This window comes from Alligator mississippiensis, chromosome 6, assembly GCF_030867095.1.
Source record: "Alligator mississippiensis isolate rAllMis1 chromosome 6, rAllMis1, whole genome shotgun sequence".
In the NCBI taxonomy this organism is placed as follows: domain Eukaryota; kingdom Metazoa; phylum Chordata; order Crocodylia; family Alligatoridae; genus Alligator; species Alligator mississippiensis.
Window position 1 is genome coordinate 65,922,639 of NC_081829.1, and position 25,189 is coordinate 65,947,827.

The 25,189-nt window shown below is 41.7% G+C and overlaps 1 protein-coding gene across 3 annotated transcripts; it reads right to left on the bottom strand.

Moving 5' to 3' along the window:
* Positions 1-149: 149 nt before the first annotated feature.
* Positions 150-24,940, bottom strand: ATAD1 (ATPase family AAA domain containing 1). Of its 3 annotated transcripts, XM_019484282.2 has the most exons (11): positions 24,588-24,678; positions 21,619-21,727; positions 18,786-18,955; positions 16,414-16,512; positions 15,667-15,787; positions 14,573-14,773; positions 13,305-13,411; positions 9,430-9,519; positions 7,517-7,567; positions 4,007-4,140; positions 150-1,174 (listed from the first exon to the last, which is right to left on the bottom strand). In XM_019484282.2, exons 3-11 carry the CDS (start codon positions 18,945-18,947, stop codon positions 1,054-1,056), a joined length of 1,086 nt encoding a protein of 361 aa, XP_019339827.1. In that variant the 5' UTR covers positions 18,948-18,955; positions 21,619-21,727; positions 24,588-24,678; the 3' UTR covers positions 150-1,053. The 3 variants fall into 3 exon arrangements, with proteins under 3 accessions (XP_019339827.1, XP_019339828.1, XP_006273490.1); XM_019484283.2 differs by lacking the exons at positions 21,619-21,727; positions 24,588-24,678 and adding an exon at positions 24,856-24,940; XM_006273428.4 differs by lacking the exon at positions 21,619-21,727 and having other exon boundaries at positions 24,588-24,675.
* Positions 24,941-25,189: the final 249 nt, after the last annotated feature.

The following is a 25,189-nucleotide window of genomic DNA, read 5'->3' on the forward strand; positions in this document are numbered from 1 at the left end:
ATCACAAAACACATTTTGCCATATGCTCTGGCTAATACTAAACGGGGTAATTCATAGAATGGTGTAAATGTGCTACAATATATTTTTTAAAGAAAAGTCATAGTCAGATGAGCCCCCACTACAGTAATTCAATAAAATGGAAAGCAACATTCTTACAGAGATTAAAATGTGGGGTTTAATGAAAGACCAGTTAACAAGGTTCAATTGTAATTATTCCACTGGAGAGAGGAAATTATAAAAAACAAACAAACAAACAAAAACAATCCCCAAAATACCCAGCATTAAAACAAAGAGCTCCAATAACAGGATTTCATATAAAATGCAAAATATTCCAACATTTTTACATTAGTTTATGACCTTTACTAAATGGCACCAGAGGATTTCATACACTAAACATAGGGAAAAAGATCAACAATACTTCAACTCTTAAAAAAAACAAACAAAAAACCCAAAAAACCCCAAAACAACCCCCCCTCCCACCTCCCCATAGTTAAGAAACAGATTTTCTGCCTTTGGACATGTTGCTAAAATAAAGTTGTAAATGTGTAATGAATACAACTGAAATTTAATCTATACATCTTCTGACTTGGTTAGAGTCAGTAACTAAGTAAAAAAAGATTTCCATATTCAAGTTATCTACAGATTATGTCTATATATAAAAAGGTGTGGATATATACATTTAATATATACACACACACAATCATACATATATACATGAACTGTTACTCTGTTATTTCCCCTCCTCACAGGTGGCCAGCAAAGACCATATACCACATTAGAACCTTTAAGGCTGCAACAGTGTATTGTAATGGGACAAAACACCAGCATTTGCCCTTGGATGAGGCAATATTGTTCCACTTCATGATCTATTATTACATAACTAATTTTATGATACAATAACTTCAATAACTTAGAATTCATTGTATAAAAACAACTCCAGAAGCATAACTCTGCCAGTTGAAGAATGCCCCCCTCCCCACCAACCCACATTTTCACTAAATTACTAAATCACCAAACTAGGCCTTATCAGAAACTGCAACAAATTTTTCAGCCTTAATCTAAACCAACGTGCATCAAAACATTCTGGAGAGTTGCATCCTTTGACTTCCTCATCTTTTCAATTGCCCTGTGTAGATCCTGCTGCTGTACTGGCCGAATCTCATCTTCATCATGGCTAGAAAAACATTCAAATGATTCAAATGTTACATAATGGAGCCAATTTACAGAGCCTAAAATAATCTTCAATTATAAAAAACAGGTAGCTAGTGCTAAATAGCAAATATATGGTTTATATCAATAGATGTAATTGACCTACCAGAGGTAGTGCAGAAAAAAAAAGTAAGGCCCGTTTCTTGCTGCAATATTCAACACTGCAGTAGTGGAACACAGGGCATGTATCTAGGTCTATGCAAGCACAACAGCATGTGGGCTCCTCTGAAGTTACAATATTGCATTAGTAGGAAAGATTGTTCAAATAAGGAGCTGTTCCAATGGGAATGAAAACAAGTCAAGAGGAACCGAAGGGTATGTCTACATTGATTCTACACCAAACACTAAGCCCCACCCTCCACACACCTAGCTGCCCCCCACCCAGCAGGGCAGTTGGGAGGATATTCCATGGATAGTCACTGCTGCCACTCTTAACGTCTCTACTTCTGGTGTGTTCTGGTGTGACAGCAGCAGCAGGCAACCTCACTGGCACATTTCTGGGTGTGCAGCAGAGCAGGGCCTGAATTTTAGCAACACCCTCAAGACTAGCTGCTGTGCAGATGTATGAACACAAGCCCCCAAACCAGCCCAGGGCCTGCCATGGCAAGTGACAGGTCTGCTGGGGAAGGAGGTAGAAGGCATTTCACAAACTAAAAGTAGACTGTCTCTTACCATCACTTAGAACAGTGTACCAGTAGTTTCTGGCTTCTGCTGTTTATAGGGTGCTTGTACATACAACAAACCTGGCCTTTAAAGCAGCTTAACTGCCCTTTTGCACTGTTTTAATGCATTGCTGTTTACACGTTCGGCGGTATATTTCACTTAAATTTTGTGACAACATACACGTTCAGCAGCGTACTCCACTTTAAATGACTGTTATGTAGCAAGGTAAAACCCATCCAAGGTATTTTAGTTTGCTACGTAACAAAAGTGCAATGGTGCACAGGGTGCTGGAAGCCCAGATGTTCTCAGGGAAGCTCGGGTTTGGCGGGCTTCCAGCACCCGGTGTACTGTCCCCACCACCTTCTCCTGTTACCAACATACCCAGCTGCCCTCCTGCCACCTCACTGTTCTGCCCCAGGGGCAAGCCAGGCTGTTCCCAGCTGGTCCCAGGCAACAGGAAGGCGGAAGGGATGGTGCATGGAGCGCTGGAGCTTACCTGCCTCTACCGAGGCCAGGGGCAAGCTGCTGGCATGCCAAGCAGCCCCTGAGCTGCGGGGGACCCTGGAACTTCCCTCCGTGGTGGTGGCACCCCCAAGGCGGTACCTGCCCATTATCACCTGGCCTGGGAGGCCCTGGCCACTGCAGACAGAAGCACTGGGCCCCACACAACTCAAGGACTGTGCTACACGGCAGCAGCTCGTGCAGGCAGGCTCCACTGGAAAAAAAAGAAAAATGCGGCAAGGAGCCTGATTTTTTTTCTTCCTGGAACCTGCCTGCCTGAGCTGTGCAGGGCCTGGTGCTTGCCTCCGCGGCTGCAGCGCCCCCTGGGACCACCTGGGTGGGCTGCTAGCAGATGGGTGCTACCTAGGGGGAACCACTGCCATGGAAGGAAGCACTGGGCCCTGAGTAGCTCAGGCAGGCAGACTCTGAGAGGAAAAAGATCAGGTTCCTCACCGCTTTTTGCTTTTTTCCACCTCCCTCAGTCAAGCATGCCTGCATGAGCTGCTGCCGGGTGGCACAGCCCCTGAGCTGCGTGGGGCCCAGTGCTTCTGTCTGTGGTGGCAGCACCCCCGGGACCACCGGGCAGGCTGCTAATGGGTGGGTGCTGCTGCTGTGGAGGGAAGGACCCACCGCAGCTCAGGGATCATTTGGCCTGCCAGCAGCTCCCTCCCCCCCCCCCCCGCCCCCCCAGCAGGAGAGGCAGGTAAGCTCGGGGGGGGGGGGGGGGGAGGGAAAGGATTAGGCCCCTCACCACTTTTTTTTTTCTTTCTGCTGGAGCCTGCGGTGGGGCAGGCAGAGGGAAGCAGGTAAGCTGACAGGGGGCTGTGACACTGAAATCTCTAAATTGAAATGGTGGGTTTTTAAACAACACAATTAAAAAACCCACCGATTAAAAACCCAGTTTCAATTTAGGGAAAACTAAGCCCCTGTTGTGCGTACAAGCGCCCATAGAGAATTAATTCTGACTAGATACAGCTTTTTTCTTTGTTCACGTTTCAGTAGAACTGTAAAATGTAGCACTCAAATCACCATAGGAGTTCTGGTGAGTGCTACAGGCCAAAATAAGTTTGATGACAATGATGTAATGGCAGAATCTATGAAGCACTGACAATACAATGCATGTTTCAATGTTTAAGAAGGGGTGAAAAACACACAAAAAACCTTAACACAGTTCAAGGGGTATCTCAAGAAGAGACAACCACCTCGTGGTCATTACATAAACAAGGCAAACCTGAAAACATGTAGCCTGACAATTATATTAAGGTCAGTAAAATCACAGGCACATGAAAGTGTGTCCAAGATCTCAGCCTGACTCAGTGATACAGTCTACAAAGGCAAAGTTCAAGGCTGTCAACAATGCTCTTGGGTTAATCTTTTACCAGAATGTTACCCATAATATTTTCACCAATAACCTGATTAACTACAGAAGATGAAGTGATTTATTCATTGACCTTTCATTTAACAATTAGCGTTACATTTTATCCAACTTGTTGATAGAAAACAGTGGTTTCTTTTTCCCTGCACAAATTTTTGCTACCAAAAATAGAGCATCAAAGACAACCACTTGTTTACCGAACACCAAGCCCAAGGAGCTCTCAGCCTGGCTGCTGTGACAAAAGATAAAAATACGTACCTTTCTTCACACGTGGAATTGACATATTCCCTGACACAAAAGAGTGCTGCATCCCGGCACATTTCCTTCAAATCACTCCCTGAAAAACCATCTGTTTCTTTAGCAATTTCTAGGAGGTCTACATGCCTGTCCACCTGCCATGAAACAGAGGCAGAAGCATGAGAACATGCAAGTCACTTAAGCTTTTCTACTAAAATATGAAAAAGCCACAGTTGGGGGTTAAGAACCCTTTCCAGATTTATATCAAGTTTTGCCTTTTTTAGGAACTAAAAGTAAATATGAAGAGCATATGTTGACATAAGGGAATTATCCCCTCCTCTTAGTTATGTGCAGGTAATAAGTAAAAATAAAGCTTCAATAGTAAAATTGGACAGCTGGCAAAAATTCACTCACAACCAGTGGAAAGTACTTAATACATTTTGCTATATTTGTCTTTGTGTACAAATCTACAGTGCTGACAGCTGAAGAAGAATCACTTCCTGTGACATAAGCTTTATGAAAATCTTTAGAATTTATCTCTGCTAGCAAAATACAGTATGTGAGAATGTGACTTGAAGAAGTCGCTGTAAATCAGCCTGTAACTACAACTCAGCATTCTGTGACTACCAGCTGATGCAATGAGTCAGACACAGAAAACGGGACATGCACTCCAACACCAGTCCTTCCTTACAAGGGGCTGATTCCATAAGGTCTGAGGGGACTCAACTCCTCCTCTGTATAGAAAGTCAAAAATAAGAACTGGAAAAAGGCCTCTTAGTCAACATGCAAAAAAAAAAATTCCACAAAAAAAAAAAAAAGAAACTGAACACACAGTCAACGTAAGAGTTTATTTCTGAGACATTATTCAGAAGCGTACCCTTGGCTTTATGCAGTTTCATTTCAATACTCATTTTTGGGAAGTGCACAGTATATTTGAAAAATATCCTTGGACATTCATATTGCTGTTAATCACCGTTTAAGGAAAGCCATAATTTTCATTGTACACGAGTTAATGAAAAACTACACCCATCTGGCATATGGATAGGTTTCAAAAAAGATTAGAGGGGAAAAACAACTTGCTCACATATAAGTACCAAATAAGGGGCATGGCTCAGCAAAGAACCCAGGAGTATCCTCATTCCTTGCTGAAAGCTCCAATCGGGATCCAGAATTCCCCAATCAGAGATGCACCAATATTGTATCAGTCCATATTGTATTGGCACTGATAAAAGGAAAATTGACATTGGCAATCAGCATTTTCTGGCTGAGGTGGCCAATAATGTTGCGGACACATGTTGTGTGCATGTGCACAGCTGCAGCATGCATGCATCTAGCCTGGCAGCATGCATGCATCTAGCCTGGCAGCATGGAGAACAGTGCCCGGCTGGTAAGTCTGTTGGGGGCAGAGGGGAAGGGGTGGTGGGAGAGAAGGGGCATGGGGGGATGCAGATCAAGACCCCTGCAGTGAGGAAGGGAGTTCAGGGGCAGGTGCTGCCTAGCTGGGGTGGGGCATGGGACAGAACCATGAGAGACTCATGGGGAGGCAGGGGGCATGGGAAGAGGGTGTGGTTCCCGCTGCTGCATGCACCCCCGCAGGAGCCATGGGGGGCGTGTGCCCTCTGGATCTGTGCGCAGGGTAAAGGCGGGCTGCTGCTGTGGTCTGGGGCCTGGGGTGGTGCCAGGCTCTTCTTGGTCAGGGGGCTGCGCTCAGAGAGGAAGGCAGCGGTGCTGGGAGGGAGGGGTTGGCAGGGAGGCTACAGAGAATTCTGATGTGGCCACAGCCCACCTCACAGCCCCCCTCCCAGCACTGCGGCTGTCTGCCCCAAACACAGCCCCGGCCCAGCCCACTGCCGGGAAGAGCCAGGCACTGCCCTGGTCCCAGCCCACAGTGGCAGCCTGCCTTCACCCAGTGCACAGATCTGGGGGGCACCCATCTCCCATGGCTCCCACGGGGGTGCACACAGAGGCAGGATCCACCCCCTTCTCCCCATGCTCTATCTCCCTGTGCCCCACCCCAGCAGGGCAGCACCTGCCCCAGCCCCACCCCTTCCCCCCAACAGACTTACCAGCCAGATGTTGATCTCCAAGCTGCCAGGCTGCATATCAGCAATCAGACTGGTATCGGCTGATATAGCTCATTAATAAATCGGCCACCAGTACTGGCCCAAAAAATCTTTATTGGTGTACCCCTATCAACAATATTCTGCATCAGAAAACACTAGCATCCACAGGCCCTTTAGTAAAACAAGTGGAAAGAACTGCAATTCTTCAGAGGAAATAAAGCTGCATGGCTTTAAGTAAGAAGAAGGTGGATGTTAATTTCTTATAAAGGGAAAATATCCAGCTATGTATAAAAGACTAACCTACACCAAGTAGGGGGACATCATTTGTAAGATTCCTTCCAGCTCTAACTTATGTAATTATATGGACTTCCTAAAACTAAACCTTTTAAACAAGCACCACTGTCAGAATCTGTAGTCCAAAAGCAAGCCAAGATTTCCTCTAAAATTATTTTATTTTGAAGCTTTAACTTTTAAATATAGATTTTGTTTGTTTTCACAGGTAAAGTGCTTAAGTAATTTGCCAGAAACTCCCTAACATTCAAATAATTTTAAATGACAGCCTATGCAGCAAGTTACCTTCTTCACAATCTTAGTCATTCTTAGGGATCAGCTCACACAAGACAGCAACTGAAGGAGATTATAAATCAGTTCTACTGCTAACATGCGTCTTATTGGTCAGGTCTCATCCTATGACGGTTATGAAAAATAGCCCCTCAGAGTTACCACTGTTGGCTCAAATTCCAGAAGTCTTCCATGGAAATGTAAATAGCTTAAATGGAGTATACATAGAAAGCCAGAAAAATCATGTCTTAAATTCTGCAAACAGCAATAGGGATAATACCACTGACATCCCAACTCTCCGGTTCCTCCTCCTCCTTTTGAAGTCCAACCTGTGACTGACAGTACTGGGACGGGATAAGAGGCATCCCCTTTTTACTCAGAGGCCAATCCTTCCAAAAAAACAGCACTATCAAAATAAATGATGAATACTCCCAAATTAGCTGGAGAAAACACCTGCCACATCCAAAATCTTTGATGTCCCTTTCCTCCAAACACTTAATCAGTACTAATTTATTAGTCAAAATGCTTTCCAAAATGAATTAGTCACCACAATGTCGGAAGGCAGGTAAATCCCATCTTTGTACAGATGAGGAAATAGAGATTGAAAGATTAAGTAATCTGTCCAGACACACTATGATTCACTCAGCAATCCTGAGACTAGAACACTAATTTCAAGCTTAACCACCATTTCAAGCTTAACCTGCTAAATAATTCCACTTCTCAAAACTGAAGTCACACCCAAAATGGATAACAGCCCCTGACAGTTTACTGGCATGTTCTTGACTATAATCCATACCCAGGCCAAAGTCAGCTGATTCTAAAACATGTTTTCCAACGTCTTCTATTTGCCCACATAATGATATGAAAGAAAAATGAATCAATTAAAAAGAAAAACACACCAACTTACATTTTCATTTTTCAATATCAGTTTCAGGATGGCTTCTCGCTGTTTCAGAGCCTTTAAATAAAAAAGAGGTTTTGTGGGTTGTTACAGTAGAGAAATTGCTCTAACATAATGCATTGCTTTAGCTGTTAAAAATGGCACTCAACTTGTACATACTTATTTTGTACTGCATGACCCCCAAGACATCTCTCAGGGTACAGACTGACCCCTGGCAATGGGAAATCAGTTTCTTTAGCATGTATGCTACTTGATGGACCCAGAGTATTATTAGTTTCACATGTTTACAGCAATTAAAGAAAAGAGAAGAAACTGACAAATATTTCAGCATGAGGCTAGTTTAGGACAGACAGACCTACACAGCTACTGTGGAGTTCTCTGTACCATGCATCTGCCCTAACAAAGAGCAGATGCTCAACATGTAAACAAGATATTATTTATTACATATTTTGTCGGTCACATAAACAATGGGACTGCTGCAAGTGTTGTTTTCTTAAGTCGCAAGCTCATTCTGAAGATCTTGCTTGGGAAATTTAGACTATATTAATCAGGCACTGCAAGAAGGTTAACAAAAAGGGGTTAAGCGGTTAGCATACCCTCATAGGCCACATCCACATGGACATTTGTCTCTCTGGGGACAAGAAGCAGCGGCACACCTTGTGCCACTACTACTTGTCCCTGGGAACGCCTATTGCACGTGTCCTCTGAGTGGGATAATGGAGACTGGAGCCAGGACTGGGCTGGCCACAGCAGCCATACCTGGAGTTCTGGGGGCCTCCTGGGGCTACAGCAGTGGAGATCCTGCTGCTTGGAGCCTGGCCGGTAGCTGAAGCATGACTCTGGCTGGCCAGACTCTGGGTTTGGGTGGTACACACTGCCCCCACATGGTTCACTTTCTTTTTTCTTGCAAGTGTTTTTTGACCCCAGGATCTCCTGGGGTCACCCCCCCCCCCCATGCTGCTATCTTGCAGCGCAGAGAACACCTGAATGTACAGTATGTGGCGCTGCAAACACATCTGCAGTGCCATGTACCACAGTCACACTTGTCTGGACATGCCCATAGGGACTAAGATTGTAAGGCAGAGCCATTAGACAAACCCGGCTCTGCCAAGGAACAGGTCATTCAGATTCACTTCCATTCATCAAGAATCATTTGATTAAATGCAAATACTGTACAGATTAATAGTTTACTCACTGCCTCAAAAGAATTCTGTCTAGCTTTTCCTCCGGCCCTTTAAAGAACTCTGGCTTATTTAAAGTAGCTGGTTCACAGCTCCCAATCCTACTCAGTTTTTATTTTAAGTTACAGTAGAGAAAAATAATTACATAGTAACTACAGTGCTCCAAGTTGCCAGGTATAATAGCCATGAAGTTTGCATAACTGATCCATCTGGATGGCCCTTAAGTTAAGAACAGAAGAACTTCTTTACTGGGTCAGACCAAATGGCCGTGCAACCTCGAGGAATACCATCTGACAGTGGCAAGGAGTGGATACAGTGGCAGTGAAGATTAGATCAGGATGAGCTAATAACTTCCCGAGAACTGAAATGTGTATACACATTTGTATATATATATTGATGCACCTGCAGGCAACTTGAACCTCCTTTTCCCTTGGTGCAAGTGAACAGTGTCCAATCAGAATGCCGAAGTGTGCACCAACTCTATTCCTTTAGGCTGAAAGCAAGAAATATTAGGAAGTTCTTGTTGGCACGAAGTTGGTTCTATGTGAAGTGTGTAGGACTCATGTTCACATGTGAAATTTCACATTAAAAGTGAAATTATCAGTACTTCTAAAAAAAATCCTCTCAAGCTCATTTTGTTACCCAGGCAAATACAGGTTTCTTGGCTAGTAGGTGCCCCCATACCGCAAACTCTTTAGGCAAAGAGCCCTTAATTGTATGCATTGTGGGATAACTTACAGGTTGGTTGATGTGGAACCTTGTAGGCATTCTTCTCATAATGGCAGAATCAAGATCCTGAGGGCGATTGGTAGCTCCCATCACTATCACCTATACAGAGAAAGCCAGAAATAATTAAATCAGCACAAGGAAATCATCACAGAATGTGTGTATGGAGGATGGGGAGCGGGTTGGTGGGGGAAAGAGGGCAGAGCAGTGTCACAAAATACATGGATATTTGTTCTACCTTCCATCAAGCAAGCCAACATCATTCATTTTAACAGCAGGATTTAAATAGGCATGAAAATATTTTAAAAGACTGTAGGTTTCAAGATTTCAAGGTTGAAAGTTCAAGCAATTCAAATAAACAGGCAGTAACAAAAAACCCTACTTTTCTAGGTGTTGGCGCATTTGTTTAGTTCATACTGGACAAGTTTTCTCCAGAACTGAATGAAGTAAGGCATTTTAGAAGAGCTTTTTTCTTCTCTGAATTCTAAGACTATGAATCCAACATCTCATGTAAGCACTAATTTCACAAAAAAGCAATAATCTTAAAAAAAAAAAATCAAATACCTAAAAACCCCAAAAGGTACTACTACTGTGGTATTATTGTTTGAATCCAAAAATCATGAAAAGCTTTAGAGAAATGTCATATACTCTAATAACTGTATACATAACATTTAAAAATGTTGTTCAAGAACAGTATTGAACTTGACAGACAACACCTCAAATGCAACCTCAAAAGAAAGTTTGCCCCCAGCCCATATCCATATCTTTTTCTCGCTTGCTATTGTAAACCACAGGTATTGTACATGCTCAGTCACAAAAACATGAATGTCAAATAATTAATACTACATAATTCTGGACTCCTGAAAAATTCTTCTATTCTTGCTTATCTTTCGACTTGGATCATTACCCACAATAAGCCATGGTAGGTTGAGCACTATGCATCAGAACCAAAGGTGCCTTCACTTGTTTAGAGTAATGCTGCCACCTGGAGGCTCAAAATTACTATTACACAAAATGATGGGACAGTAGACATTTAGAGTGCTTGCAGACATAACCCCCACACCTCAAAAAAGGGCACTTTAAATTCAGTTCCCACACCAAGCCCTGCACTTGCCCAGAAGGGATAGTGCATTACTTCAACCCGGCTTGCCCAACGTCTGTAAAGATCAGGAGCTTTAATGGGGCTTTTTGGGCACTTTTATCTAACAGCTGATTGAATCAGTTTTAGCTAAAAGCACCAAAAAGCCCTGCTGAAGCACTCAATCTTTAAAGATGCTGTAGAGCCGGGATGCAGTAACACACTGCTGCTCCTAGTAAAGCTCTTTTAAAAAAAAAAAAAAAAACATTTGCAAAGAGCCCTTAAGCTGCTTCATATTTAACAAGGATGTTGGTCTTTTCTACCTTGGAGAAATCATAACAGCAGCAGACTCTCCCAATGCCTGAAAAAGGGTGGTTTGTGCCTGAAAGCTTGCAAAAAACTTTTTTCCAACTATTAGTTGGTTTAATACAAGTTCGCACATCTACCCAAAGAACCCTGCCTCTTTTTTAACAAAACATTTCACATCAGTGGTCAGCAACAGAATGACCCATCTCAGGTCTGAAGCAGGCTGGCGCTAAGACCTAGCCACCACTGCTGCATCTCCCAGTCTCAGCATGGCGCAGGTGAAGCCCTGGGGCTCTTTCTTCAGGCCAGATCCAATAGTTCTGTGAACCTGTTCTGCATTGAGAGCCCATTTAATCAGAGCAACAACCTTTATAACAGCACAGAAGTACTTTCAAAACTGGTCTGCCTGTGGCACAAGCCTTGGAGATGGGTGAAAAAATGGCTTTAAGTTGCATTCATGTTCCCTTGATCCTGGGGGCAGCGTGGTTCTGGCCAGTCTCTGATAAAAATCAGATAAGCCTGAAGTTTGATCTTACTTCTCTCTCTGTTCATGGTTCCTCATCCCTGCAAAAAAAAAAGTTAACACACAAAACCAAACCAAAACAAAAAACCTAAGAAAAACCCCTAACAACTCTACCATGACACTTCAGACTTTCCACTGAGTAGAATACTTTCCAGGTGCACTTCAGGCAGGGATCAAATTAAAATTCACACCAATGCATTGCCTGCCACATCCTATTGTTAAAGTTCCAAGTCTTTTTTAAATTTTCTTTTGAATTTTAAGAATTTTACAGCAGTAATAAAAGATAGTCCAGGATTCACAAGCTAACTAATACTATCAAGAAAACTTTTACAATTAATATTTTGAGAAATGTGTACTTGTCAATTCTCAAAAAAATACTAAAACAGTAACAAAATTATTTTGGAGATACCTCTTTAAAGATTTTTTTCTTAACAGTAATGAATTTTAACCAAACACATCCAATAACTGCATTTTCATAATATCGCTAGAGTTTTTCAATCAGTTTTTGTAGAGATTTCACTATAATAGTTTTCCCATCAGGCTACGAATTATTACTAAGGGACAACCATTTCTTCATATCTGTTACACCAGACTCAATAATAGATGTACAAGACCAGATTTATGTTTTACTGCAGCAAAAGTATGCTTTACTGGACTAGTTCCAAGAAGCTTTCACAGTTTTTAAAAAGGGAACACGTTAAAGCAATGGTAAAAATCAGTGCTAAAGGGAAAACCAGGTTAAGCCATCTGAAATTCCAGCTTTGTATTGTGTAAATTTTGTTAGCATTAACATCCTACTGACATACTGGATTTACATAAGATTGATACATAAAGTAACAGCCTGCACTTTTTGATTAATGTGGTGAAACATTAGTTATACCAATGCCAATTGTGTAAAAGATGTATGAGAAGTCATGTTTGACTGCAATTCTATGCGATTTTAAAAAAAATCAAGTTACAAAAAGTGCAGCTAGAACAGCTATGAAAGAGCAAAGGAAGTTGGTAATAAGGAAAAGGAAAGTGGAACTGAAACATTATATGACTAAAAAATTAATCAACTACTAACCCTTTCTTTCACTTCCAGGATGCCCAATTAAATCCAGTCTGAGGTGACTGTTCAGTCTGTTGACTTTTTGATGGTCTATTAAAACAAGTATGCCCTATTTTCATCAGTGAGCTTCTAAATCTAAAACTGCCACTCCCCAAAATCTTGACAGTTCACAAAAAAGAAGACATAGGGGAAATGAACTGCTCTTTCAACCTTACAATGAAGTTTCTTCAGGTCAAGTTTGAAAGACATTGGCAGGGTGAATGGGCTATCTGCTCCCACACCAGTAGGCATCAGTCCTAGACTAAGCAGATCACTTCTGTCTCTCATGAATACTATCAACCTTTTTTGACATCTGATATTACTACTAAAGTTAGATGACAAAAACTGGGCTTGCTGGCAATCTCTGTTTTATGTATTAATTTCCCCTTTGATAATGGTGGCGTCCTGTACTTCCAGAATAGCTCATTAGGTATAAATGATTTTGCTTTCTGTGGGAAGAGTAGAAGGGGCTGGTAAAGGGAGTATGTCAAGACTTTTCAGTAAATCTGGATTATTACAGAAATCTTTCAGTTAAGTTCCTGGGGTCTGAGATTCACCTGGCCTGAAAAAAGTCATCAAGTGATTGTTTCATATTGCTCACATTGTAAACGTAGCCATCTCATCTTGCATTTGCATTATCAAAGAATACTGAAAAGAAACATTTTTTTAGAAAGCTTTTCAAATGGTCAGCATACATAAGGAGTTATCTGAAACATGAATGAATTAATTATTAATGCAAACTTTTGTCCCAAAGGTATCCAGTAACAAAACTAGGTAGAATAATGCTTTTGGCAGCTACTATGTTCAATACTATGTCCCTTAAAGTGAAGAAAAACACAGATTTCTATGAAAGAATTATAGAAGTTATCAGCTTAAATCTTTTCACTTACTTGGCAATTGTAGTCAGTGTCCAGACCATCCCAAAGGCTCATGAACTGAGCTTTCATCATAGCTGTAGCTTCATGGTCAGAACTTGAGCGATTTCGTAGGAAGGAATCTATATGAAAAAGATTCAATGAACATAGTCCACCATATATGCAACTGTACCAACCATATAGTATTTTATCTCTCCGGCACAAACTTTTAAAATAATAAAAACAGAAAAATATAGTTGGTACCAAGAAGACAAAAGCTCAACACCCCTGAAAGGAGGAGAGAAGTCAGATGTTGAAGAAAACCTAGAGAAGAAAAAAACCCTACCTTCTCCAACTTAGTACTCTTCAGTACATTACATGACATTTCTTATCTATAACTGGGTGAACTAGCTCTGAATGTTCTTATTCTTAGTTACGTAAAAAATAAACATTCATCTTTGCTCCCCATGCAGTATACTGAAATGCTTTCACTCAGATTCCAACAAGCTCAGAAGTTTACAAAGAGAGCTAAACCAATGTCACTTCATGTTGAATCTATGTGAATTCACAGTCATGCAGAACTCCAACCCTATTAGTCATCTCCAGAAGAAGAGTCCTTCAAAAAAATAAATACATAAAAAATACAGACATCTCTGGAAAAAGTGACTATAAGCAGCATGAAGTAGCTTTACTATGAATTGTTTTCCTCCAAGGCCCATGAGTTATAATATATGCTTGAAGGAAGAGAATAAGCAATTTTAACTGCAGTGTTATTTTCTCATTAATCTTGGATTTATAACTTGCAAGTTAGTAATCCCAAAATTGTCTTCACTGCTTTCTCTAAAATAAGGATTTTTCACCACTATAAAGTCTCTATTTTTTTTCTCTCTTTCATTCATTTTTGTTTTATTACATCTATCTAGCCATTTCTTGTTTCCCCCAGTCCCCTTCCTCAACATTTATCAGGATGAGACCAACTTTAATTCAGATCTTCCAGCAATAGTCATGCACTTTCAGGGAAGCTTTTCCTCTCTAAATATGGGCTTCCTAAATGACAGTTAGTCTAAAGGAGATGGAAAATTGGTGGCTCTTCTGCATCAATATATATTTTTTTATTTGACATTTATGCAAAAAAGAATGCAGAAACATGCAACTATGCACAACTGTTGTTCAACACGGGTTATATTTCTTACTGCACTACCATCACTTTTGGTAGACCTTGGTAATAAATTAATATACCTATCAATTTTAAATTGGCACTTAATCTTTCCCTTCTATGACTATATATAGATATATTGTTTTACCTATTTCATCAATAAAAATGATCGACGGTTGGAGCTTTATAGCAAGGGAGAAGACTGCAGCAGCCAGTTTCTGTGACTCCCCATACCATTTGTCAGTCAGTGTTGAAGGCTGGAGATTAATGAATCGACAACCTGCTTCCTTTGCTGTAGCTTTGGCAATAAGAGTTTTACCACAACCTGGAGGACCGTACAGAAGTACTCCTGAAACATAAAAGTATTAAGGTTTTATGGACACTGAAAGGAAGACTGATGTGATTAACTGATATTGTTATGTAAGTACTCACATTCTGCTGACTTGTGAGTACCACCAGTCTACTAAATGCCATCCACATGCTGGTAATGCAGCTTTTTTGCTGCTTTATTAAATATAATTTTTAAATTATCAAATAGCTTTACTTAATTTTAATACTTAAAACAAATAGTTTTAAAAAGGAACAATCAACTTTAAAAGTCATGTTTTGTCTGAAAGTTCTGTGCCTACCTACTATAATTACCACTAAGGCTTAAGATTGCTGTGACTAAAATGAATGAAAAAGTCTGTTTGCTTTGTGGATTTGATAGAACTGGTTTATAGCCATTTTCTGCCCTGCTGAAAAGGTTTTTGAAAAACATTAGTAGGTAGGGATACCCATATAAAAACTATTAACAAAAAAACAATACTAACTAAAGTGTACTATTTGGCAGGTTTTTTTAAACTAGTCATACTCAATCCCATGTTAACAATTTAATAGAATGTATTCCTATTTTCATATCATCTACAGAATTGTATTTCACTTGAATAAAAATGCACATCATAACAAGGAACCAATGGAGAGGGATATTTATGAAGATGTTAAAAGGTTTTGGCTGCTTGTTTATTTCTGGTGGATCTCTAACAAGAAAGCTCAAGTAGTAAGCAATGTATTCTATAAAGTGATAAAAGCACCATTTAAGAACTGCATCTTAAATACCTTATTTTAAGAAACATTAGCAAATTGAGGCCCATTATCATCAACAATCAACTAGTCTTTTTTGAAACACAGATATAAACTTTCTTCCTTTCTAAGTAATTATATTTTTAAGCCACACATATACCCCAAATGCTTACTTCCTACCTTTTGGTGGCTGCAGGAGTCTGGAATTCTCAAATAAATATTTCTTTTTGATGGGTAAGATGACTGTGTCCTTCAGATCTGTAATAACATCATCTAACCCTGCAATATCACTCCAGGTTACCTAATAAATAAAAACAGTATTAGAAGCAAAACTTTAAAGCTTACCACAGTCACTGCCAACAAATAATACTCAAATTTGTAAAAGTTTCAAAGGAAACTTAAAATGTAGTCATGATTAAATGTTGAACTTATGTCAATTTAATTATTTTTAAGCATAATTTAACAAGACAGTGTTAATACAGGTTACTTTCTCCAATACAGTCCAAATAATTTTAGGGTAAAGAGTTAATCCCCACTAGGATACATTCTGACATTACTTATAAACTCTAAACATTTCAAATTGCATTTTCATGAAAATATAATTCCTCATTGAAGAACAGGGTCATTAAAGTCAAAATCTATCAAAATCTTCCATGCATTACAAATGTTTAACTTCATTCTACAGACAAGGTTCCTTGGGTGAATTTGATATCTTTTATTAGACCAACCCAAATGGTTGGAGAATAGTTATTAAGCAAGCTTTCGGGTTCAAAAACCCTTCGTCAGGCTAAGGAAGCTTCAGCAGTTGGTGTGTGCTCTTCCTGGATGGAAACCTAAACCCCTGTAACTTCATTCTATGCATGTAAAAAGAACTATTTTTATTATAGGAATAATAGGGGAAAATGAGCAGAGAATATAGTCTCTTACATGCATGCTAAGAGGGTCAACTAGATGTGCAGCAATACTCATTTCATATTCAGTAAGTTTGACATTTTTCACCCCGATTTGCTTCATTAGCTTTTCTGCCTAGAAAGAGAAAACAGTGGTATAAACAGAAGGAAGAAGACAGTTAAACAGCTTAAAATCACTTTTTGAAACTCTCCATTTTGGGGTCTGGAAATTAGGAGACAAAAAGAGCCACTTTCACTAAGCCATGTATTTGAACATGGCTCAAATGAAAAGGCTTTACTATTTAATGACTCTTCAGTGACCCCCAAAGTTAATTCAGTCTCAATTCCCAGCAGACAAATGTTATATTGAAAAACAACATGCTATAACATAAACTGAGTGAGATGCCAAAGACTGACAACAGATGAAGAGAGACCAACCCTGTCTCAGTTCAAAGAAGGACTGAGGCACACTAGTAGGTGATACAGATGCGCTGTTGCTTGCCCCTAAGGCCCCTGGCACACATTACACTTAAGATGTGATTAACTTGTTAATCGCGCCATAAATAGTGACCCAGCTACATGATCAGGTGATTGGTAAAGTGTAATATTTTTGTAGCTGGTTTCCAACAAGCCTTAAGTTGAATATGTGGGGCAGGGTAGTCACACCATGCAGTCTTATGCCAGCTGCATGATGGGGCTTGGTTGACAGCTCTCCACCTATCAGCAGGCCGACAGCTGTGTGATGCAATCCTCCATGGGGCTGTACCCACTGTTTTCAAGTGTGAAGTGGAGGAGAGCTCACCCGCTATTTACCGTAGCTTTGGCAAATAAAAATACAGAGAAGCAAAAAGATTAATTCATTATCCTAAAACTACTCATTCTGCACTTGAAAAGCATAAAACAAAATCTCAACCAACATTAGCACTAACGTTGAGAAAGCTCCAGAAACTTCTAGTATTTTAAAGCAGTTTCTCAGCAAACTTAATAGTACACAAATAAAAATGTTGGGAGCTGCCAGTGCCTTGACTACCTGAGGACTCCTCCTGGTGCTACAACTTGCTTCACTGAACCAATAAGAACTTTCCTGATAAAGATGCGTCTCTATGCTTGATACATTTCTAGAAATATTTATAAAGTTTTAGGCACAAAAACTGAAAAGTTCCCACTTCTCTCCGCTCCAGTGAATGACATCTTCATACAGTTAGTGATACCAGGCAATTAAATGGATGTCAAGACAACAGACAAAAAGATCAAAAGGCAGCTCAAAGAGTTAACTCTGATGTTACTGTCAGACTGCAAAAAATGGCTAAGAGGTACAATAATCATCTACACCTATAGAATGCTACAACAGCACACAATTTTGTTAAATTTCACAAGTTGAACAGGACAGACTTGGCCTGCTCAGAACCTAGAATACTGCAGGAAGTAGTGTCTGATACAACAGAAGGCATTTCTCTTTCCAAATCAACATAACCAATGCCCTAGCACAGGAGAAGAAATCTGACTTTGGAATTATGTTTGGTTAAATAGAGAGGCAGAAGTTCACATTTGTAATCAAAGAACCCACAAAAGGTGTTAGCCACATATCTGGGTCAAACCATTTAGGATATATATATAGTCAACCTACATTTATTCCATTTGCACCAAAGGTATTGTTATACATACTTAATACATGTTCTTGTTCGTTTTTAACCATTTTTATACTGTGTACTAATCAAGAGGCTACACTTCCTTAATTGAGACCAGAAAAATATCAGATGGGGCAAGAGACCAGACAGTGCAAATAAATAAGTAGTCCCCATGCATATATATATATACACAAGTCCTGGAAAGGAGAAAGATGACTGGCCCATAATAGGTGCTGCCCACAGAGGCAACTTGCAGATGCTATCTTTTTCCATACCTCTTAACAAGCAGCATATGTAGAGCTCCAACAGTAGCAAGAGGAAGGGAGGAGCCTTCTGTCTCTATGCCTTCCCAACAATGCTGAGTGCTGTAGGGAGGGGATAGCCTTCAGTTTTCTTTTCTTGGTTTTTCCTTTCCCCCAGAGCTGCAGAAGCAGCAGGGAATTTCATGCTGCAGCTACAAGCCTGATGAGTTATTTCTCCCTGCCACTTAGCAAAGCTGCTCACAGCAGAAAAGACACAGGCTCACTGCCCAACTCTGGAAATAATGCTACACTCTTTTCCATTAAGAAGGCTATTTTTACAACCACATAAACTAGACGCTTTGTTTTACATTAAAACTTAAAAGCTGCTGATAGCGAAATGTCTGTCTTGCTTTCTACAGACTGGATTTTTTCAAAGTCCCAGCTTCAGTGACTGGTGAAACATATCTGTACATATAAATGATTATTTGCAAGAGCTCATCTTTTCCAGAAGGAAGAAATACTTAGAAGTTGAACCATACCTGTTTCTGGGCTTCTACTTTTTGCTTCCTGGTTGGATCAATTGCATCTACCATCCACTTGATGGTAAAATACGTTACAGCACCAAATATCGTCAAACGGAAAATTAAACCAACAACTTCATTCCGACTCAGTGGGCGAGAAAAGGTTTCGGCATGTACCATCTTGAATACTAATTAAAAAAAAGTCAATGGGGGAGAGCTATTAAAATCTGAGAAAACATGCTCATTTCAAAACATCATTTAGAAATATCTGCTTTCTGTGCAATACTTTTTCATAAAGGTGTAAAAATCAGAATATGTCATAACTTCTTTATGGTAATGGCACAAGCCCCGAAAACTCAAAAGAAAAGGGTTAACAACTTAATGCTTGATATATTCAACATCTGTTGTTTCATTTCCACGTCTGTGAGGTAGAATACAAAAAGGCAACCACAATTTTTTGCAGCTTTGCTTCTGTGCTTTTAGTTCCTATATTCAAGAAGATGCTGAAGCATATCAGCTACACAATACTTTACCAAAGGGATACACTTCTTCACTTGTGAATTTACCTCATTCCCATTCAGGCCTGTTCCACTCATATGATTTACTAATCTCAAAAAAGCTGACTCATGAAGGCAAAGTAAAAAAACAAACAAAACAGAGGCTATTTCATGTCACTTCCTGTTATTTTGCATGGTTCTTATTATGGACCATTGTCCAATTGAGACGTGTTCCATATTTAGCCGTAGAAAGTTCAGTGTTAGTCTGCATCTAGAACAGTCTCTCAACATAGTCCTTTTGAGCTGTTACAGTCCCTGGAAGGCTGAGAATGCTGGCTTTGTGGCAGACAGCCATCAAAGGACTGGGGTTGGCTTCCATCAAAGCCAAGATAGGAATTAAAGTTAAAATTAAGACAGTACAAGCTTGTGTTAGTCTTAAATTAAGTCAACACCTTACAAGACTAAATCTTTAAGGTGCTACCCTGCCCTGCCTTCCACTGATATGAACTTACAGGCTGCATTTAGTAAGTGAAGAGGGGGGAAAAAAAAAAGAGAAAAGAAATACATTGGGATCTTCTTTCCCATCCCCAATCTACATACTGTGGAACTGGTTGGGACTCAAATTAAGAATCACAAGTGGTCTCACTCATCTTCTGTTTGCCTAATTTTGTGTGTGAAGTGAGAAGGAGTAAAATAATTATTTAGCAGCAAGAACTGCTTCTCCTCCAGGGCTACCCTCCAAACAGCTGTCAGTCAGGAAAAGGTGGATAACTTATTTGTGCCATGGTTGTGTAGTGCCATGTCTACACTCATGTCAGACAACAGGGATGTTTTTCTGAAGATCTTGAATGCCAAACACAATGACTGAGCAGATAGGAATCAAAAAACTACAATTAAATGCCTAACATTGGCATTGGCTAAAATCTTTCTGTATTGATCCCTAAAGTAGACTGGTTTATTTTAAAGCCATCTCAATAACATCTCAAAGTATTTTTTTTTAAAGTATGAGATAAAAGCTGGCTTTTTAAAGAGTACACATAACTAAATAGATTATATGTACAGTTTGCCCATTTTGTAAAACCTATTTTTCAGGAAAAAGGCAATAAAGATACTTGCCCAATACCAAAATACCATCAATAAAGTACTTATTTTACAAACTCGGAGGACAGTGAAGATCATTTACAATGAACGTTATGCATTGTAAAGCTTTCTTGTTGTTCAAACCACCTCTCTGTTACTTTTTAAAAAATGATTGGAAATCCTTGGTACATGAAAACAATGTTAGATGTTTTTTGTTGACAAGTTGCTGATGACAGTTTAAAAAGGGCTCGACACTAAAGGGAAATAAAGTTAAATTTGCCTGAACAAAGACTTCATTTTAATATCTTTTTAAAATACGTAATTTTCTTGAAATTCTGCCTGCTTGCACGTTACCACCTAAAACATACACAACCTGGCAGCTGCTTTGGTTTCTATTATTCTTCCATGACATGAGTACTTAACTTTCCCTCTTGTCAAAAAAAAAAAAATAAAAAAAAAATGTGGCTCTTAAATGAGGAAGGACAAATGGCCCTCTCTCAGAAAGGTAAGCATGGATGATAGTTGATCAATCCTTACTCTGCAAGTTCTCTACCTCCCACTACCAATAACATCTTTGGACGCATCCACACATGGCATGGACGTTTGGTTCCCCAGGGACAAGTAGTGTACCTTGTGCCACTGCTACTTGTCCCCAGGGAACACCCATGCCATGTGTGCTTTGGTGCATTGCAACTTACCTCAGGTGGGGTAGGGGAGGCTGGGGCCAGCACTGGGCTGACCCCAGCAGCCTTATCTGGGGTCCTCCCAAAGCTGCAGCAGCAGCGATTATGCTGCGCGGAGCCTGGCTGGCAGCTGCAGCACTGCTCCGGCCAGCCCAGCTCCACTTTTGAATATTGTGCTCTGCCTGTGTGTGCTCTGTTGCAATTTCTTTTTCTGTAGGTTTTTTTGACCGCTGAAGTCAGGGGTAAAAAAAAATCCATGGGAAAAAAATGGAGAAGCGCACACACAGGCAATGGTCTCCTGCAGCACAAACATCTAAACGTGTGGTATGTGAAGCTGCAGACGTGTTTGTGGTGCCACATACCACACGGCCGTACTCATCTGGATGTGCCTGCTGTGACTTTCCCTAGCCCCAGATGCAGACATGTGCACCTTTAAGAGAGACTTCTGAGGTGCTCCCCTGCCCTCAGGGATGCCCTTTAACTCCAAACCTCTCTCTGCCTTCTGCTACTTGACCACTGAAAACAGACCGAAATGCTCCAAAGGTTATCTCCCTGACCTATGGTACCTCAAGCTTTACTTGCCTTACCTACCTCTTGGCGGCTTTTAGCAGAGGGGATTTTGCCAGCCACAAGAATCACACCCTCATCCTGTTATGCTCTCTGAAAAGATGGATCCTCTCCTTCTAGAGATGAGTTCTGCCTGTGTGGTCAAGTACTTACTGTCAGAGTAAGTGTGATTTTGGGGTAAATTAAAAAGATAACAAAAAGATTTATAATAAAAAACAAGAGTAGACATAAGAAATCAGTAACCAAATGCTGAGATACAGATGGCAATATAAAAAGAAACAAAAAAAAGTATCAGACCTGTCTTACCCTGCATCTTAAAGCTAAGAATGTGGTTTTTACTTGGCATGCTAACTGAGGGATCAAAGCCCCTTATCCTCAGGAAGCTTTAGGCAATTCTGGCTAGGCTTAAGTAATGATTTCTTATCTAGCCATTTACAATATACTTTATGCATAGTATGGATGATCTTCTTGCCCTCCCGAAGGTGCATGTTTATCAAATTAACAAGTCTTTCCTGATCTAATTAAGACCAGGAGACTATGTGCATCTCTTTCAGACATCCCAAGGACATGTTTCTCACCTATTTTCCCTATTCTTAGAAATACCCTTCTTTGGATAGTCTGTTCCCAGGTAACATTACAACCAGTCTCCCTACTTTTAAATTGTAAAAGGTCTGGAAGGGCTGAGTTCACATGCCATTCAGTGCAGGTCTGTAAGGGTGATGAGTAAACAAAATCAAGACAAATGCTAACTCTCAGTGGTTACTTCTCCCAAGTATAAACAGGTGAGGAACACAAATTAATCACTGCCTTAACTAAACATTCCTGGCTAAAATAGGAAAATGTATCAAAATTACGTTTATAGCAAATACCACATTTCATGCCAAAATCATAACAAGTGGGCTAAATCCATCTTGACACTATTCATATGTAAGAGACATACATGTCATATTAGTAAAATTAATTAAGAAAATACTCATGAGAACCTACAAACACCTTGAACTAGAGTGGGATTCCTGACAATCCTCCAAGGTGCCAAGCACTTTGGAACATGACTCCTTTGGTTGCCTTTGTGTTGACCAGTGTACAACAAAGCTCCCAGCCATATCTGCAGTCCCAAGTTGTTAGCATAATACCAGTAATAAAGCTGGTAAATATCTCACCTCCCAATACCTTGTGTGTACAAAATGTCTGACCATCTCTTATACTGTTGGATTGAATAAGGAAAGCTTGAATACCAGCAGTATTCACAGAAGCATACCTGCCCAGAAATACCATCATCACCTTTCTGACCAGCACAGAGAAATTGCCAGATTATAGAAATCAAAACCTTCTGAACTGCAGTAATGAAAAGCACTTGAATGTAGTCCCTGGCTATGCCAATCATTGAAGATGATTACAAGGCTCCATTATAAAGAGATATAAGACATAACAAAAAATATGCAGAGCACATATTTAATTTTTACATAAACAATAAGCTAAGAAAGCAGGTGGTTACTCCTGCTTCCAACTGTTACCATCAACAGCTTTGTATTTTTTGCTGTGGTGACTGTCTAGGAAAAAGACTCAAAGAACAGACTAAGGGCATTGACGGGTCAGAGGATGGAAAGAACAGTTTAGGCAATGTTAACTCCTTTAACAACATCCAGCAACCTGAAAGAGTTATCCCAAATGCCTTTCCCCAGTGTCCATGACACTAAAGACTGTACTTAAATGGAAACACAAAAAGGGTAGTTATAGAACCACATAATGCCTTCCCATACAAAGAAGTCTTTCTTAACTACATCTCTTATCAAGCAATGAAAGGGACTGGTTTTCTACAACATTAAAGCTAATAACCAGTAAAACCAGTCTCCTCTGAAGAATATATCCATACATGTCCCCTTGGAAACATACACATTCTCTAAGCAGTTATCTTTACTATTCAAGCATAGATTTAATGTTGCTTAAAGTATTGGTAAAACATAATGAAGAAATTATACTTCATAAAAATAACAGGGGATGAAACTGCTGAATTTAAGACCTAGTAGCTCAAGACATCACATTTTTCACTCAAGACTTCAAGGCATTTTTGAGGCCTCCTTTCCTGCCAATTTCAGCTTTCCATTTCCAGCCATTTTAGATCTGTTAAAAAAGCAAATGGAAGCCTAAGATTTTTTTTAATTGGTATTCTTCCTCTCCTTCTCCTCCTAGGCAAGCCCCTGATACTAGTTTGACTCTAACAGTACACACACACACACAAGACTATCAGCTAACCTCTGGCCTGCGATTAAACCTAACCTAGTTCATGAACTACTTCCATGGGACTGTAAAGGAAAGACACTTGCCATGGCTGAAAATGTTTCCAGCATCCTCTGCTTACTTGGGCACAAGTAAATACACAATCTGCTCAACCTGTAACACCACCCTTGCCAGCACCAACTTATTTACTGCTTGCATCACAATGAACCCTCGCTGCCCGTGCACGAGCCAAGTATACACAGTGTTGTGGACCCCGCATCCACTTCCTCATTACACTGCGAGGTGGAGAAGGGCCTAACTGGGGAAATCAACCCGGAGCCAGCCCTGAACTGGCTGCTAGGGCCTATCCTGCTCCAGGCTGTTGCTAGGGCCTGAGGCCTCTCGTAGACAAGGTCACAACCCTCGCAGAAGCACCAAAAGGTGAGGCAGGGCCTGCCTAGGGGAGGATGTCCCCGGGTTCAGCCCGGACGGGCCCTGCCACTGCCCGACATATGACCCGGCTACAGGAGCCCGCGCGGTCGCGGCGGGAATCTCTGTGCAGCCCCTGGGCGCGGGGATCCCGCCCCGCCCCGCCCCCACCCAGGAACGTGTCCAGCCCCGAGTGTCCGCGGGCCTCGCCGCGCGCCCGGCTCCTCCACCACGACCTTGACCGGCCCCGGCCCGGGGAGCGCAAGCGACGGCCGCGTGTGACCTCCCCGGGGGCGGGCGCTGACCGGGCCTGCTGCTCCGCCCGCCCGAGCCGGCGGCACACTCACCTCGCCCTGCCCTGCCCTGCCCTGCCCTAGCTTGGCCGGCGGCTGGTGCTACACAAGCACGGCGGAAGCAGGCAGCCGGCGGGCCACGGCAGCCCCGCCCCCTCCGCCGTCCGCCCGCCCGCAACCGCGGCCGCGCACCAAGGTTCCTCCTGGGCGCGAGTCCCCCGCCCCGCCCCGCCCCGCCCTGCCCTGCCCCCGCGGGGCGGGCGGGCGCCTCGTCTCGGGCAGCAGACGCGGGGGTGCCCGGGAAGGACTTCGTAGGCGACACCTTTTCTCGGGCCGGCTGCCCCGGCGGGACGGGCTTGCCTCGGCTCGTCCCGTGCCTAGCGGTGTCCGGGCAAACCCTCGTCCTGGGTTGTCACAGCTCCGGCATCGCTCGCTTGTCGGTCAGGCTGGTAAATATGGCAACGAAAGTCCTGCCGCGCTGTCTGTCCGTGTCGTCTGGGGTCCCGCCGCGAGGGCTCCTGCCTGCGGGCCCCGTCCTCAGCGCGGCGGCTCTGCGCGGGTCTTCGTAGAGGTGCCGGAGCGACGCGCCGCGGCGGGCGGGACAGGCCTGCCGGGGAGCGGCCCTTGCGGCGGAAGCCCAGGCGCCACGGGCACTT